Below are 15,589 nucleotides of genomic sequence, written 5' to 3' on the forward strand. Positions count from 1 at the left end.
CGGCGCTGTGACGCAGCGGAACGTTGACGCGTAAAGTCAGACTTGTGAGGATTTAACGCGCACTAGCGGACGTTTGAGACGTTATTTGGTGTTACATTCTAGCTTTTCATCGCTGGAGTTTCAGTGAGAACTTGTTGGATCACATAAGTACTGAAGTGTGAGCGCGTGACTCCGTGTAGAGCCGTGCTTTTTAAACCGACCACTAAGTGAGTGATGACGGATCTGGAAACGTCGGCGCCGCCGCGCGCTCCACCATCCCGGCGGGGTTCAGAGGGAAAGTAAGAAACCACCTGTTGTGGAAGCTTTTTTTCCCGGAGCTTCTCACGGATAAACCCGAGCTGCTGAAACCAGACTCCGGACAGAGCCGAGTCCGTCCGTGAGAGACGCGCGCACGCGTGGAGCGGAATGCCTGTATTTTTACGCACGGAGCAGAGAAGAGGCTCCGCTTTAATGAGCGATCATCTCCACGGTCGTGTCTCCGGGCTCCGTGTTGTGTGCCTGCGGTGAGCATGTTGCCATGGTGACCCGGACTCACATGAGCAGGACGCCGGAGCTCCGTTCGGGATGGCTCGGAAGGACGCGGTGAGGTGTCTCCGGTGTCTGCTGTACGCGCTCAACCTGCTGTTCTGGGTATGATGAGATATGATCAATAATGACAGTTAAGAAGGAAGTTATTAACCAGAGATATGATCAATAATGATAGTTAAGAAGGAAGTTATTAACCAGAGATATGATCAATAATGATAGTTAAGAAGGAAGTTATTAACCAGAGATATGATCAATAATGATAGTTAAGAAGGAAGTTATTAACCAGAGATATGATCAATAATGATAGTTAAGAAGGAAGTTATTAACCAGAGATATGATCAATAATGACAGTTAAGAAGGAAGTTATTAACCAGAGATATGATCAATAATGATAGTTAAGAAGGAAGTTAGTAACCAGAGATATGATCAATAATGATAGTTAATAAGGAAGTTATTAACCAGAGATATGATCAATAATGATAGTTAAGAAGGAAGTTAGTAACCAGAGATATGATCAATAATGACAGTTAAGAAGGAAGTTATTAACCAGAGATATGATCAATAATGATAGTTAAGAAGGAAGTTATTAACCAGAGATATGATCAATAATGATAGTTAAGAAGGAAGTTATTAACCAGAGATATGATCAATAATGACAGTTAAGAAGGAAGTTATTAACCAGAGATATGATCAATAATGATAGTTAAGAAGGAAGTTATTAACCAGAGATATGATCAATATTAACAGTTAAGAAGGAAGTTATTAACCAGAGATATGATCAATAATGATAGTTAAGAAGGAAGTTATTAACCAGAGATATGATCAATAATGATAGTTAAGAAGGAAGTTATTAACCAGAGATATGATCAATAATGACAGTTAAGAAGGAAGTTATTAACCAGAGATATGATCAATAATGACAGTTAAGAAGGAAGTTATTAACCAGAGATATGATCAATATTAACAGTTAAGAAGGAAGTTATTAACCAGAGATATGATCAACAATGATAGTTAAGAAGGAAGTTATTAACCAGAGATATGATCAATAATAACAGTTAAGAAGGAAGTTATTAACCAGAGATATGATCAATAATGATAGTTAAGAAGGAAGTTATTAACCAGAGATATGATCAATAATGACAGTTAAGAAGGAAGTTATTAACCAGAGATATGATCAATAATGACAGTTAAGAAGGAAGTTATTAACCAGAGATATGATCAATAATGATAGTTAAGAAGGAAGTTATTAACCAGAGATATGATCAATAATGATAGTTAAGAAGGAAGTTATTAACCAGAGATATGATCAATAATGATAGTTAAGAAGGAAGTTATTAACCAGAGATATGATCAATAATAACAGTTAAGAAGGAAGTTATTAACCAGAGATATGATCAATAATGACAGTTAAGAAGGAAGTTATTAACCAGAGATATGATCAATAATGACAGTTAAGAAGGAAGTTATTAACCAGAGATATGATCAATAATGATAGTTAATAAGGAAGTTAGTAACCAGAGATATGATCAATAATGATAGTTAAGAAGGAAGTTATTAACCAGAGATATGATCAATAATGATAGTTAAGAAGGAAGTTATTAACCAGAGATATGATCAATAATGACAGTTAAGAAGGAAGTTATTAACCAGAGATATGATCAATAATGATAGTTAAGAAGGAAGTTATTAACCAGAGATATGATCAATAATGACAGTTAAGAAGGAAGTTATTAACCAGAGATATGATCAATAATGACAGTTAAGAAGGAAGTTATTAACCAGAGATATGATCAATAATGATAGTTAAGAAGGAAGTTATTAACCAGAGATATGATCAATAATGATAGTTAAGAAGGAAGTTATTAACCAGAGATATGATCAATAATGATAGTTAAGAAGGAAGTTATTAACCAGAGATATGATCAATAATGATAGTTAAGAAGGAAGTTATTAACCAGAGATATGATCAATAATGACAGTTAAGAAGGAAGTTATTAACCAGAGATATGATCAATAATGACAGTTAAGAAGGAAGTTATTAACCAGAGATATGATCAATAATAACAGTTAAGAAGGAAGTTATTAACCAGAGATATGATCAATAATGACAGTTAAGAAGGAAGTTATTAACCAGAGATATGATCAATAATGATAGTTAAGAAGGAAGTTATTAACCAGAGATATGATCAATAATGACAGTTAAGAAGGAAGTTATTAACCAGAGATATGATCAATAATGATAGTTAAGAAGGAAGTTATTAACCAGAGATATGATCAATAATGATAGTTAATAAGGAAGTTATTAACCAGAGATATGATCAATAATGATAGTTAAGAAGGAAGTTATTAACCAGAGATATGATCAATAATGATAGTTAATAAGGAAGTTAGTAACCAGAGATATGATCAATAATGATAGTTAATAAGGAAGTTATTAACCAGAGATATGATCAATAATGATAGTTAATAAGGAAGTTATTAACCAGAGATATGATCAATAATGATAGTGAAGAAGGAAGTTATTAACCAGAGATATGATCAATAATGATAGTTAAGAAGGAAGTTATTAACCAGAGATATGATCAATAATGATAGTTAAGAAGGAAGTTATTAACCAGAGATATGATCAATAATGACAGTTAAGAATGAAGTTATTAACCAGAGATATGATCAATAATGATAGTTAAGAAGGAAGTTATTAACCAGAGATATGATCAATAATGACAGTTAAGAAGGAAGTTATTAACCAGAGATATGATCAATAATGATAGTTAAGTAGGAAGTTATTAACCAGAGATATGATCAATAATGATAGTTAAGAAGGAAGTTATTAACCAGAGATATGATCAATAATGACAGTTAAGAAGGAAGTTATTAACCAGACATATGATCAATAATGATAGTTAAGAAGGAAGTTATTAACCAGAGATATGATCAATAATGATAGTTAATAAGGAAGTTATTAACCAGAGATATGATCAATAATGATAGTTAATAAGGAAGTTAGTAACCAGAGATATGATCAATAATGATAGTTAATAAGGAAGTTATTAACCAGAGATATGATCAATAATGATAGTTAATAAGGAAGTTAGTAACCAGAGATATGATCAATAATGATAGTTAATAAGGAAGTTATTAACCAGAGATATGATCAATAATGATCGTTAAGAAGGAAGTTATTAACCAGAGATATGATCAATAATGATAGTTAATAAGGAAGTTATTAACCAGAGATATGATCAATAATGATAGTTAAGAAGGAAGTTAGTAACCAGAGATATGATCAATAATGACAGTTAAGAATGAAGTTATTAACCAGAGATATGATCAATAATGATAGTTAAGAAGGAAGTTATTAACCAGAGATATGATCAATAATGATAGTTAAGAAGGAAGTTATTAACCAGAGATATGATCAATAATGATAGTTAAGAAGGAAGTTATTAACCAGAGATATGATCAATAATGACAGTTAAGAAGGAAGTTATTAACCAGAGATATGATCAATAATGATAGTTAAGAAGGAAGGTATTAACCAGAGATATGATCAATAATGATAGTTAAGAAGGAAGTTATTAACCAGAGATATGATCAATAATGACAGTTAAGAAGGAAGTTATTAACTAGAGATATGATCAATAATGATAGTTAAGAAGGAAGGTATTAACCAGAGATATGATCAATAATGATAGTTAAGAAGGAAGTTATTAACCAGAGATATGATCAATAATGATAGTTAAGAAGGAAGTTATTAACCAGAGATATGATCAATAATGACAGTTAAGAAGGAAGTTATTAACCAGAGATATGATCAATAATGACAGTTAACAGACATCCTGGATGTGAAACATCATCTCACTAAAACACATGAACTCGTTTCTAATCTCTTATTTCACTCCAAATGAAACTATACGTGTTTATCACAATGTGATTTGCAGTGAAAGTTAAAAAAAGGTTTGGGTTGCAGTTAAAGTATAAAGTTAAAGTATAAAGTATAAAGTATAAAGTATGAAGTTAAAGTATAAAGTTAAAGTATAAAGTATAAAGTATGAAGTTAAAGTATAAAGTTAAAGTATAAAGTATAAAGTATGAAGTTAAAGTATAAAGTTAAAGTATAAAGTTAAAGTATAAAGTTAAAGTATAAAGTATAAAGTTAAAGTATAAAGTTAAAGTATAAAGTTAAAGTATAAAGTTAAAGTATAAAGTTAAAGTATAAAGTATAAAGTTAAAGTATAAAGTTAAAGTATAAAGTTAAAGTATAAAGTTAAAGTTAAAGTTAAAGTATAAAGTTAAAGTTAAAGTATAAAGTTAAAGTATAAAGTTAAAGTTAAAGTATAAAGTTAAAGTATAAAGTATAAAGTTAAAGTATAAAGTTAAAGTATAAAGTTAAAGTTAAAGTATAAAGTATAAAGTTAAAGTATAAAGTTAAAGTATAAAGTTAAAGTATAAAGTTAAAGTATAAAGTATAAAGTATAAAGTTAAAGTATAAAGTTAAAGTATAAAGTTAAAGTATAAAGTATAAAGTTACAGTATAAAGTATAAAGTATAAAGTTAAAGTATAAAGTTAAAGTATAAAGTTAAAGTATAAAGTTAAAGTATAAAGTTAAAGTATAAAGTATAAAGTTAAAGTATAAAGTTAAAGTATAAAGTTAAAGTATAAAGTTAAAGTATAAAGTTAAAGTTAAAGTATAAAGTTAAAGTATAAAGTTAAAGTATAAAGTTAAAGTATAAAGTTAAAGTATAAAGTTAAAGTATAAAGTATAAAGTTAAAGTATAAAGTTAAAGTATAAAGTTAAAGTTAAAGTATAAAGTTAAAGTATAAAGTTAAAGTATAAAGTTAAAGTATAAAGTATAAAGTTAAAGTATAAAGTTAAAGTTAAAGTTAAAGTTAAAGTATAAAGTTAAAGTATAAAGTTAAAGTATAAAGTATAAAGTTAAAGTATAAAGTTAAAGTATAAAGTTAAAGTATAAAGTTAAAGTATAAAGTTAAAGTATAAAGTTAAAGTATAAAGTTAAAGTATAAAGTATAAAGTTAAAGTAAAAGTATAAAGTTAAAGTATAAAGTTAAAGTATAAAGTTAAAGTATAAAGTTAAAGTATAAAGTTAAAGTTAAAGTATAAAGTTAAAGTATAAAGTATAAAGTTAAAGTATAAAGTTAAAGTATAAAGTTAAAGTATAAAGTTAAAGTATAAAGTTAAAGTATAAAGTTAAAGTATAAAGTTAAAGTATAAAGTTAAAGTATAAAGTTAAAGTATAAAGTTAAAGTATAAAGTTAAAGTTAAAGTATAAAGTATAAAGTTAAAGTATAAAGTTAAAGTATAAAGTTAAAGTATAAAGTTAAAGTTAAAGTATAAAGTTAAAGTATAAAGCATATAGTTTGACTGTAAGTTAAAGTCTGGTAAAGTAGGCCACTGTCTGTCTGTCTGTCCGTCTGTCTGTCTGACAACATGTTTGACATTCGGGATGTTATTTGTAGGCAGCAGAAACTGATCCGTGTGTGTGTGTGTGTGTGTGTCCAGCTGATGTCAGCATGTGTGCTGGGAGTAGCAGCCTGGATCAGAGACTCTCTGAACAGCGTCCTGACCCTCACATCCCACACCAGGTGAGTCCAGCAGACCAGAGTCCAGGTATCAGACCAGAGACCAGGTACCACAGTCAGACCAGAGTCCAGGTATCTGATCAGAGTCCAGGTACCAGACCAGAGTCCAGGTAAACCAGAGACCAGGTAGAGATAAACCTGAATGTGTTTCAGGCTGGAGGAAGCAGCCGTCCTCACGTACTCTCCAGCCGTCCACCCCGTCATCATCACCGTGTGCTGCTTCCTGTTCATCGTGGCCATGGTGGGCTACTGTGGGACCCTCAGGTGTAACCTGCTGCTGCTGACCTGGGTACGTCTTAATCCTGCTACTGGATTCAGACTCTGTAGGTTCAGGATCAATCAAACATGATCACCTGTTGAACACCTGGCTGCAGGTGGTCCACCTATGATAAATAACACACACCTGAGAGTCCAGGTCTACCTGGACAGAGGTCACTCTGTCTGCCGGTGTTTAAGGGGGTTCGGTCTGTGATTCAGGTCACCTGTCTGCTGTCACCTGAGGGGGATGGGGCCAGGTGTCAGGTATCTCTATTGTCCCCCCCAGAGCAGAGATAAGATTGTCCCTGAAACAGGAGACGTGTGGACACAGAGCAGCTTCAGAGGGGATGATGGTTTACCTGCAGAGACAGGAAGTGCACCCCCGACACACACCTGTGTAAATAACGATGACATCATTCAGAAGGAGCCAGTAAAGAAAGAGAAGTTTTTACTTTTTACAGGATGGATCTGATGTTGAGATCCTGTAACTGTGTCAAAGTGGAATTGAATGTTGTATGAAGTACTTGAACTTAGCTCAGCATAATGTAATGGAGAACAAAAGGTAATGCTAGGTAGCTTAGCTTAAACAGCGGTGAAACACAGACTGAACTCATTTAGTCTTCTTGTGTTTCAGTACTTCTGCAGCCTGCTGGTGATCTTCTGTGTGGAGTTGGCCAGCGCTGTGTGGACCTACGACGAGGTGACAACACACAACTCACTGGTGTTTACACTCAGTGTGCTAAACATCATCATATTAAATCATATCTGGTTGTCATTGTATAAATATGTGAATATTTAGTGAATATTTAGTGAATATGTAATGATTATTTAATGATTATTTGGATAACATACCTCTTTATTGTGCATTCAATACTAAGCTATTCAAATAATACACAGGTTCATATATCCATCCTTTTATGTTAAACATAGGGAGGCCGTGCCACTGCCATTTATAAACACACCTTGTCAGCTGATACCAATGCCGATATCAATATTGTCTGTCAATAGCATGATAATCATGCACACAAGCTATTCAAATTTATGTTTTCATTTTAAACATAAAAGTGGAAACGAAAATGAGTGATGGCCTATTAGTGCCACTGCCACGCATAAACATACCTGCTATCCTTCATACAATACTGAACTATTAAAAGAATGGAAAGACTCATGTTTGAGGGAAAAAAATGAAATAATATATATATTTTTTAAAGAGAAAAAAATTTGAAAAATTGTCAAACCAAGAATTTCACGACCCCCTGCAGTACCTCCGCGGACCCCCTAGGGGTCGCGGACACCCTATTGAAGACCTCTGATTGAATGATTATTTCATGATTATTTTGTAGGGGACGGAAAGAGACCGAATACACGGGGCCCCTTTAAGGAAAGGGGCGTAACCCTGGTGACAGGGGGGGTTAAAGGGTGGCAGGTGTGGGAGGTGTGTATGAATAGAAGTAAACGGCCACATGGTGCAGCTAAAGGGAATACTCGCCTCATCGTTTGTTTCCACGCTCCTACATTGGTGACCCTGACTCTCCTGGACGTTTCCAGAAGAGAAGATGACGATGCACGCAGTTTCGCTGAAACTGCCGGAGTTTTGGGAGACGCGGTGTGGTTCGCTCAAACTGAGGCACAGTTCGCCCTCAGAGACATTACAGTGGACGCGACAAGATATTATTATGTCATGGCGGCTCTCGGCAGTTCGACAGCAGGCATAGTGGTAAGCATCCTTGAAAATCCTCCAGCGTGGGGTAAGTACGATGCCTTGTAAGGCCGGCTGTTGAACATTTCGGGCTTTCGGACTCTGAGCGGGCTCGCCGGTTGCTTGCTCTGAACGGCCTCGGCGACAGCAAGCCATCGGAGCTAATGGACAAAATGTTCAGAGACGTTACTACTACTGGACTTCTTGAATATAGATATCCCCAAATTATATGTTTATATATATATATATATATATAATTTGGGTAGTGGGTCCCGCAGCCAGACCAGTTGAGAACCACTGGGATAGAGCATCACATCTCTACCACCGGCCCACCGGTTCATGCCCGGGCCCGGCGCCTTGATCCGGCAAAGCTCACCATCGCCAAGACAGCGTTTGAAAACATGGAGCGCCTGGGCATCATTCGCCGCTCCGACAGTCCGTGGGCTTCACCCCTGCACATGGCCCCGAAGCCTGGGGGCGGGTGGCGCCCGTGCGGAGATTATCGCCGGCTCAACGATGCAACGATCCCGGACCGCTATCCGGTCCCACTTGTCAGATAGAGTGGTGTTTGCGAAAGTGGACCTGGTACAAGGTTACCATCAAGTGCCCGTTCACCGCTGGACATTCCCAAGACTGCGCTGATCACTCCATTCGGCCTTTTTGAGTTCTTGAGGATGCCGTTTGGCCTAAAAAATGCAGCGCAGATGTTCCAGCGTCTGATGGGCACGGTGCTGAGGGACCTGCCTTTCCTGTTCGTCTACCTGGATGACATCCTGGTGGCCAGTTCGTCAAGAGCGGAGCACAGGTCTCACCTCCGGACTCTGTTTGAGTGACTCAGCCAGCACGGGTTGATCATCAACCCGGCTAAGTGCCAGTTTAGGTTGACCACCATTGACTTTCTGGGACACCGCATCACAAAGGACGGGGCGGTGACTAACTTTACACGCCCACTCACGGTGAGGGCCCTGCAGGAGTTTTTAGGCATGGTGAACTTTTACCATCGCTTTATTCCTCGAGCAGCGCAAGTGATGCGGCCCCTGTACGAAGCCCTGAAGGGCAAGGCCATCAAACAGCTGGTGGAGTGGACCGAAGAGAGGGAACTTGCGTTTGTTGACGCTAAAACAGCTCTGGCAAACGCAACAATGCTGGCACACCCGTCACCTAAGGCTCCGGATTGCCATCACCACGGATGCTTCGGACTATGCGGTGGGCGCGGTGCACGAGCAGTGGGTGAAAGGGGCGTGGCAACCGCTGGCTTTCTTCAGTCAACAGTTGCGGCCTAATGAGAGGAAGTACAGCACTTTCGATTGGGAGCTCCTCGGCCTCTTTCTGGCCATTCGGCATTTCCGGTTCCTGCTGGAGGCTCGGCCGTTCACTGCCCACTGACGTTTGCCATGAGTAAGGGCCAGTGGCAGCCGTGCATTTTATACCTGGGCCTTCACTGCTGTCCTGCAGCTGAAATACCACCTTATAACCACATTGTGGCGCCACAGCTCATTTTTAAGGCTGTAACTATGTACGTCTTCGTATTACACCGTTCGGTACGAGTCGTTTGAATAACGCTCGAGCATTTAGAGAATGCAAAAGCCTAAATTCAGGAAAACATAATGTTCTCAGCTGGTCTGGCTGTGGGATCCACCGTCATTCCTTAATGACAAGCCGCGACCCAAAGAGAGACATTTTACTTTCACAACATGAACATTGAACGCACCTCTCTGCAGCGTCTTTCCTCTTCTCTGCACCTTGTGTCATGGTGCAGGTCAACTCAGTCACAATGCATTTTGATTGGTTGACCTAAATCACGTGATGTGATTCACTACCCATCAGCCTCAGCTGGCTGTTAAATTTCGTGATAGTCACGTGCTCACCCACTGACCAATCACAGCACACTGCACCTCGCGGGAAAGCTACAGATGAATACTGAGCTGCACGTAATGCTGACGTCATTATGGGAGGCTAGCGGCCGCTGACACGTCAAAGAATAAACTACGCCCAACTAAAGATCTGATTGGTTGAACACTATGACAATCAACAATATCGTCCCCATTTACTTTAATCTGCACTGGCGGCAGAGCTGAGTCTGCAGGCCTCTGGCTCTGTTCTACCTAGAGACACAGAGGTGAGATCTGAGAGCAACTGGGAAGACAGTAGCTGTGCAATGAGAAATAAGATGAGAAAAATTATAAAATTATAAAATAAATTATAATTTCTTTTTTTTCTTTTTTTAAATATAAATAGCTTTGTGATTCTGTTTAGGCCAGCAGAGAAGGCCTTGCAGGCCCTGACGGCCTGCCACTGGTAAGGGCGCCGAACCATGGTCTGCACGCCAGCAGCGGCAGCTCTCCTTCATATCAGAGTTTACCACGGATCTGCAGCATGTAGCGGGCAAGGAAAACATGGTCGCAGACTGTCTCTCCAGGGCCGTCACCGGGGCTGTCCAGTTAGGCTTGGACTATAACAAGATGGCAGAGGATCAAGTTTCAGACCCGGGCGTCCAGGATTTGAGGACGGCAGTTACGGGACTGCGGTCGGAGGAGGTCCCTTTTGGCAAAACTGACGCTACGCTCTTGTGTGACGTCTCCACAGGCCAGCCACGGCCGGTTGTTCCCGACGAATGGAGACAGCAGGTTTTCAATGCTATTCATGGACTGTCACACCCGGGCAAGAGGGCGTCTCAGAAGTTGGTGGCACCAAAGTTTGTCTGGCATGGGCCGAAGAAGGATAGATGGAAGTGGGCCGGGACTTGTGTGGTGTGCCAGCGCTCCAAGGTGCACCGTCACATAAAGACCCCGTTAGCACAGTTCTCGGTTCCAGAAAGGAGGTTCGATCATGTGAATGTGGACTTGGTAGGACCTTTGCCCCCATCCCGTGGGTTCACACATCTCCTCACGATGGTAGACCGAACCACTCGTTGGCCAGAAGCTGTCCCGTTGTCATCAACAACGGCGGATGAGGTGGCTCGGGCATTTATTCAGGCTTGGGTCGCCAGGTTCGGAGCCCCAGCTGACGTTTCCTCGGACCGAGGCCCACAGTTTACATCAGAGCTGTGGAATGCAGTTGCAGGAAGCCTAGGGGTGAAGCTCCATCGCACTACCGCCTACCACCCGCAGGCTAATGGCTTATGCGAGCGGTTCCACCGGTCAATGAAAGCTGCTCTCCGTGCCAGCCTCAAAGACAGCAGTTGGGTGGACAGGCTCCCGTGGGTCATGTTGGGGCTCAGGACAGCCCCCAAAGATGATCTGCAAGCTTCATCGGCTGAGCTGGTTTATGGAGAGCCACTGCGGGTCCCGGGGGAGTTTATCCCCAAAGTCACAGACCCTTGGTCTGCAACCCAGCAGCGGGAAACGCTCCTGGAATAAGCCAGGCTGTTCAAACCAGCGCCGGGCTGGGCGGTTGATTCGGGCCCCGAAACATTAATGGTTTTGGGACTAACCTCTGGAGTTGGTGAATACTGGGGGGGGGGGGGGGGGCATGTAGGGGACAGAAAAGACCGAATTCACGGGGCCCCTTTAAGGAAAGGGGCGTAACCCTGGTGACGGGGGGGGGGGGGGGGGGGGGGTTAAAGGGTGGCAGGAAATGAATGTGTGTGATGTGTGTATGGATGGAAATAAACGGCCACAAGGTGCAGCCAAAGGGAATACTCGCCTCATCATTTGTTTCCACACCAATTTGGTGATTATTTAATGATTTAATGATTATTTAGAGAATATTTAGTGGTTATTTAATGAATATTTAGAGAGTATTTAATGATTACATAATGATTATTTAGAGAGTATTTGACCCACCTCTGGACGTGTGAAACGGACCAATCAGAGAGCAGCTAGTGAGCAGCTGCAGTGTTAAGTTTCCAACACGTCTCACTTCTAAGAATAAACAGAAATGAATGGATCACTGGTCTCAGATCAGATCCTGTTTCACTGTGAGACACACAATACCACAAGTACACAACAAGTACACAACTACTACAAATCTACTACACAACAACACAACAAGTACACAACAACACAACATGACAAGTACACAACATATGATACCTGATGATACTGATTATCTCTCTCTCTCTCTCAGCCGTCGGTCCAGCGCTCTGATATGATCAGTCTGAAGTCTCGGATGCAGAACTTCGGCCTGCAGCGTTACCAGTGGCTCACACACACCTGGAACAGCTTCCAGACAGAGGTCAGAGGATACACACACACACACACACGCACACACACACACACACACACACACTGAGCTGACAGGTGTGTGTGTGTGTGTTGTCCTCAGTTTAAATGCTGCGGGGTGATCTACTTCACTGATTGGCTGGAGATGACAGAGATGGAGTGGCCTCCTGACTCCTGCTGCTCCAATCAGTATCCAGGATGTGCTCGCCACGCCCACTACCACGACCTCAGCGACCTGCACCAAGAGGTGAGGCACTGCCGCCTCTGAGCCACGGCTACTGTCGTCCAATCAGAGGCGTCGATCTGCTCTGAGTCTTTTTTATTTGATCTGCTTTTCTACTGGTTTCTATGTGTCTGCTTCCTCCTCTTCATCATCATCACCATCTGAAAGATTATCAATAAAGAAATACATACAGATGTTGATGTTAAATCAAATAGAATTTTCTTTTGAAAAAGTCAAGTAAAATCAAGTAAATGTTTCTATATTTAATATGTATTATTAGAAACTTCCTGCTGCTGTTCACTAATTCATTTTAGTTCATTTATTGGTGTTCAAGTCGGAAAAACTCCTATAATAAAATATAAATAACATAATAATAAAATATAATAAAAATGATGTTCAATGATGTATTTATAAAACCCAGTTGTATTTGAATAAAAGTCCCTGAAGAGAAGAAATTTAAGTTAAACTTTAAAATGAATCTGCAACAACTGAAACACAAATAATAAATAATATATAATATATATAATAAATATATATAATTTATAAAAATGTACTTTATAAATTCTCAAATAAAAGGATTAAAAATGATTATTTAATTATTATTGTTCAAAAATGATTTTCTGTTGCTGTTTTCAGACTTTCTGTCAAGGAAACCTTCATCATTTCCTGCAGATCTTTCACAATAAGCCTCGAAGAAGCCTGGCACTGAAAGAATACTTCCTGTAGTTTTGAGTTCTTTCTTCTTCTGTGGTTTTGTTTCAGGGCTGCGGTCCAAAGATCTACGGCTTCATTCGAGGGACGAAGCAGCTGCAGGCGCTGCGTTTCCTGGGCGTGTCCATCGGCGTGGCTCAGATCCTCGCCATGGCGCTCACCCTCACGCTGCTCTGGGCGCTTTACTACGGGAAGAAGTCTCCAGAGCCGGACCCGAACCAGGACCAGGAGGACTCGCCCCCCCTCACCGTCACACACGGCCCCTCAACCGAAGACCCAAACGGACCCGAGACCACCTCCAAACCCGGAGAACGGTTTGAGATGGAGCAACTGTCCTGAAGGGGTCTCTCACTTCCTGGTTACTGAGACCTGATCCAGACCAGGATAACGGACTTCATCCACAGACCTGATCTGGACCAGGATAACGGATTATAAAACTATTATTATTATGATAGAAACGAGGAATAAAACACATTCTGAACTCTAAAGGAAACCGGAGGAGCTCAAAGCATTCTGGGACTTTGAGTTGTTTTCACTGAAGGAGAACATGAAGTGAAGAAGCGAAAAACATCTGAACATCTTTAAAGTGAACGTTTTCTTTGTGTCTATTGGTTATGAAAACATGTGCATGGTGTTGAATATTCAATACAATCTGTCTCACTGCAAAAAACTACGAAACATGAAAGCAGGATCAACTGTGGACGTTTGACTTAGTGACTCTGCAGATGAGGCGGGCAGGGTGAAACAAAGATGAGAAAACATTTATTATTTATGTGTATTATTGTGAAGTCTGTGTGCACATGTGAGATTATTCAACATATCACATATCAAATCAAACTATCCAAAAATATCCATCTGAACAACAAGAGTATTTTAAGACTATAACCCAAACTATAAACCTGAACCAGCACGAACTATAAACCTGAACCAGCCCCAACTATAAACCTGATCCAGCCCTAACTATAAACCTGAACCAGCCCTAACTATAAACCTGATCCAGCCCTAACTATAAACCTGATCCAGCCCTAACTATAAACCTGATCCAGCCCTAACTATAAACCTGAACCAGCCCTAACTATAAACCTGATCCAGCCCTAACTATAAACCTGAACCATCCCTAACTATAAACCTGATCCAGCCCGAACTATAAACCTGAACCATCCCTAACTATAAACCTGATCCAGCCCTAACTATAAACCTGAACCAGCCCCAACTATAAACCTGAACCAGCCCCAACTATAAACCTGATCCAGCCCAAACTATAAACCTGAACCAGCACTAACTATAAACCTGAACCAGCACTAACTATAAACCTGAACCAGCCCTAACTATAACCAGCCCTAACTATAAACCTGAACCAGCCCTAACTATAAACCGGATCCAGCCCTAACTATAACCAGCCCTAACTATAAACCTGAACCAGCCCTAACTATAAACCTGAACCAGCCCTAACTATAAACCTGATCCAGCCCTAACTATAACCAGCACTAACTATACACCTGAACCAGCCCTAACTATAAACCTGAACCAGCCCTAACTATAACCAGCCCTAACTATAAACCTGAACCAGCCCTAACTATAAACCTGATCCAGCCCTAACTATAAACCTGAACCAGCCCTAACTATAAACCTGATCCAGCCCTAACTATAAACCTGAACCAGCCCGAACTATAAACCTGAACCAGCCCTAACTATAAACCTGATCCAGTCCTAACTATAAACCTGAACCAGCCCTAACTATAAACCTGAACCAGCCCTAACTATAAACCTGAACCAGCGCTAACTATAAACCTGAACCAGCCCTAACTATAAACCTGAACCAGCACTAACTATAAACCTGAACCAGCTCTAACTATAACCAGCCCTAACTATAAACCTGAACCAGCCCTAACTATAAACCTGAACCAGCCCTAACTATAAACCTGATCCAGCCCTAACTATAAACCTGAACCAGCCCTAACTATAAACCTGAACCAGCCCTAACTATAAACCTGAGCCAGTCCTAACTATAAACCTGAGCCAGCCCTAACTATAAACCTGAACCAGCCCTAACTATAAACCTGAACCAGCCCTAACTATAACCAGCACTAACTATAAACCTGAACCAGCCCTAACTATAACCAGCCCTAACTATAAACCTGAACCAGCCCTAACTATAAACCTGAACCAGCCCTAACTATAAACCTGATCCAGCCCTAACTATAAACCTGAACCAGCCCGAACTATAAACCTGAACCAGCCCTAACTATAAACCTGATCCAGTCCTAACTATAAACCTGAACCAGCCCTAACTATAAACCTGAACCAGCCCTAACTATAAACCTGAACCAGCCCTAACTATAAACCTGAACCAGCCCTAACTATAAACCTGAACCAGCACTAACTATAAACCTGAACCAGCTCTA

General features: G+C 39.9%; 1 protein-coding gene across 1 annotated transcript; it reads left to right on the top strand.

The window, feature by feature from the left end:
• Positions 1-14,218, top strand: tspan12 (tetraspanin 12). Its single transcript, XM_079294219.1, has 7 exons — positions 1-630; positions 6,051-6,133; positions 6,284-6,419; positions 7,023-7,088; positions 12,156-12,263; positions 12,354-12,497; positions 13,236-14,218. Exons 1-7 carry the CDS (start codon positions 565-567, stop codon positions 13,521-13,523), a joined length of 891 nt encoding a protein of 296 aa, XP_079150345.1. The 5' UTR covers positions 1-564; the 3' UTR covers positions 13,524-14,218.
• Positions 14,219-15,589: the final 1,371 nt, after the last annotated feature.

Source organism: Melanostigma gelatinosum (genome assembly GCF_949748355.1).
Source record: "Melanostigma gelatinosum genome assembly, chromosome: 22".
NCBI classification, from domain to species: Eukaryota; Metazoa; Chordata; class Actinopteri; order Perciformes; family Zoarcidae; genus Melanostigma; species Melanostigma gelatinosum.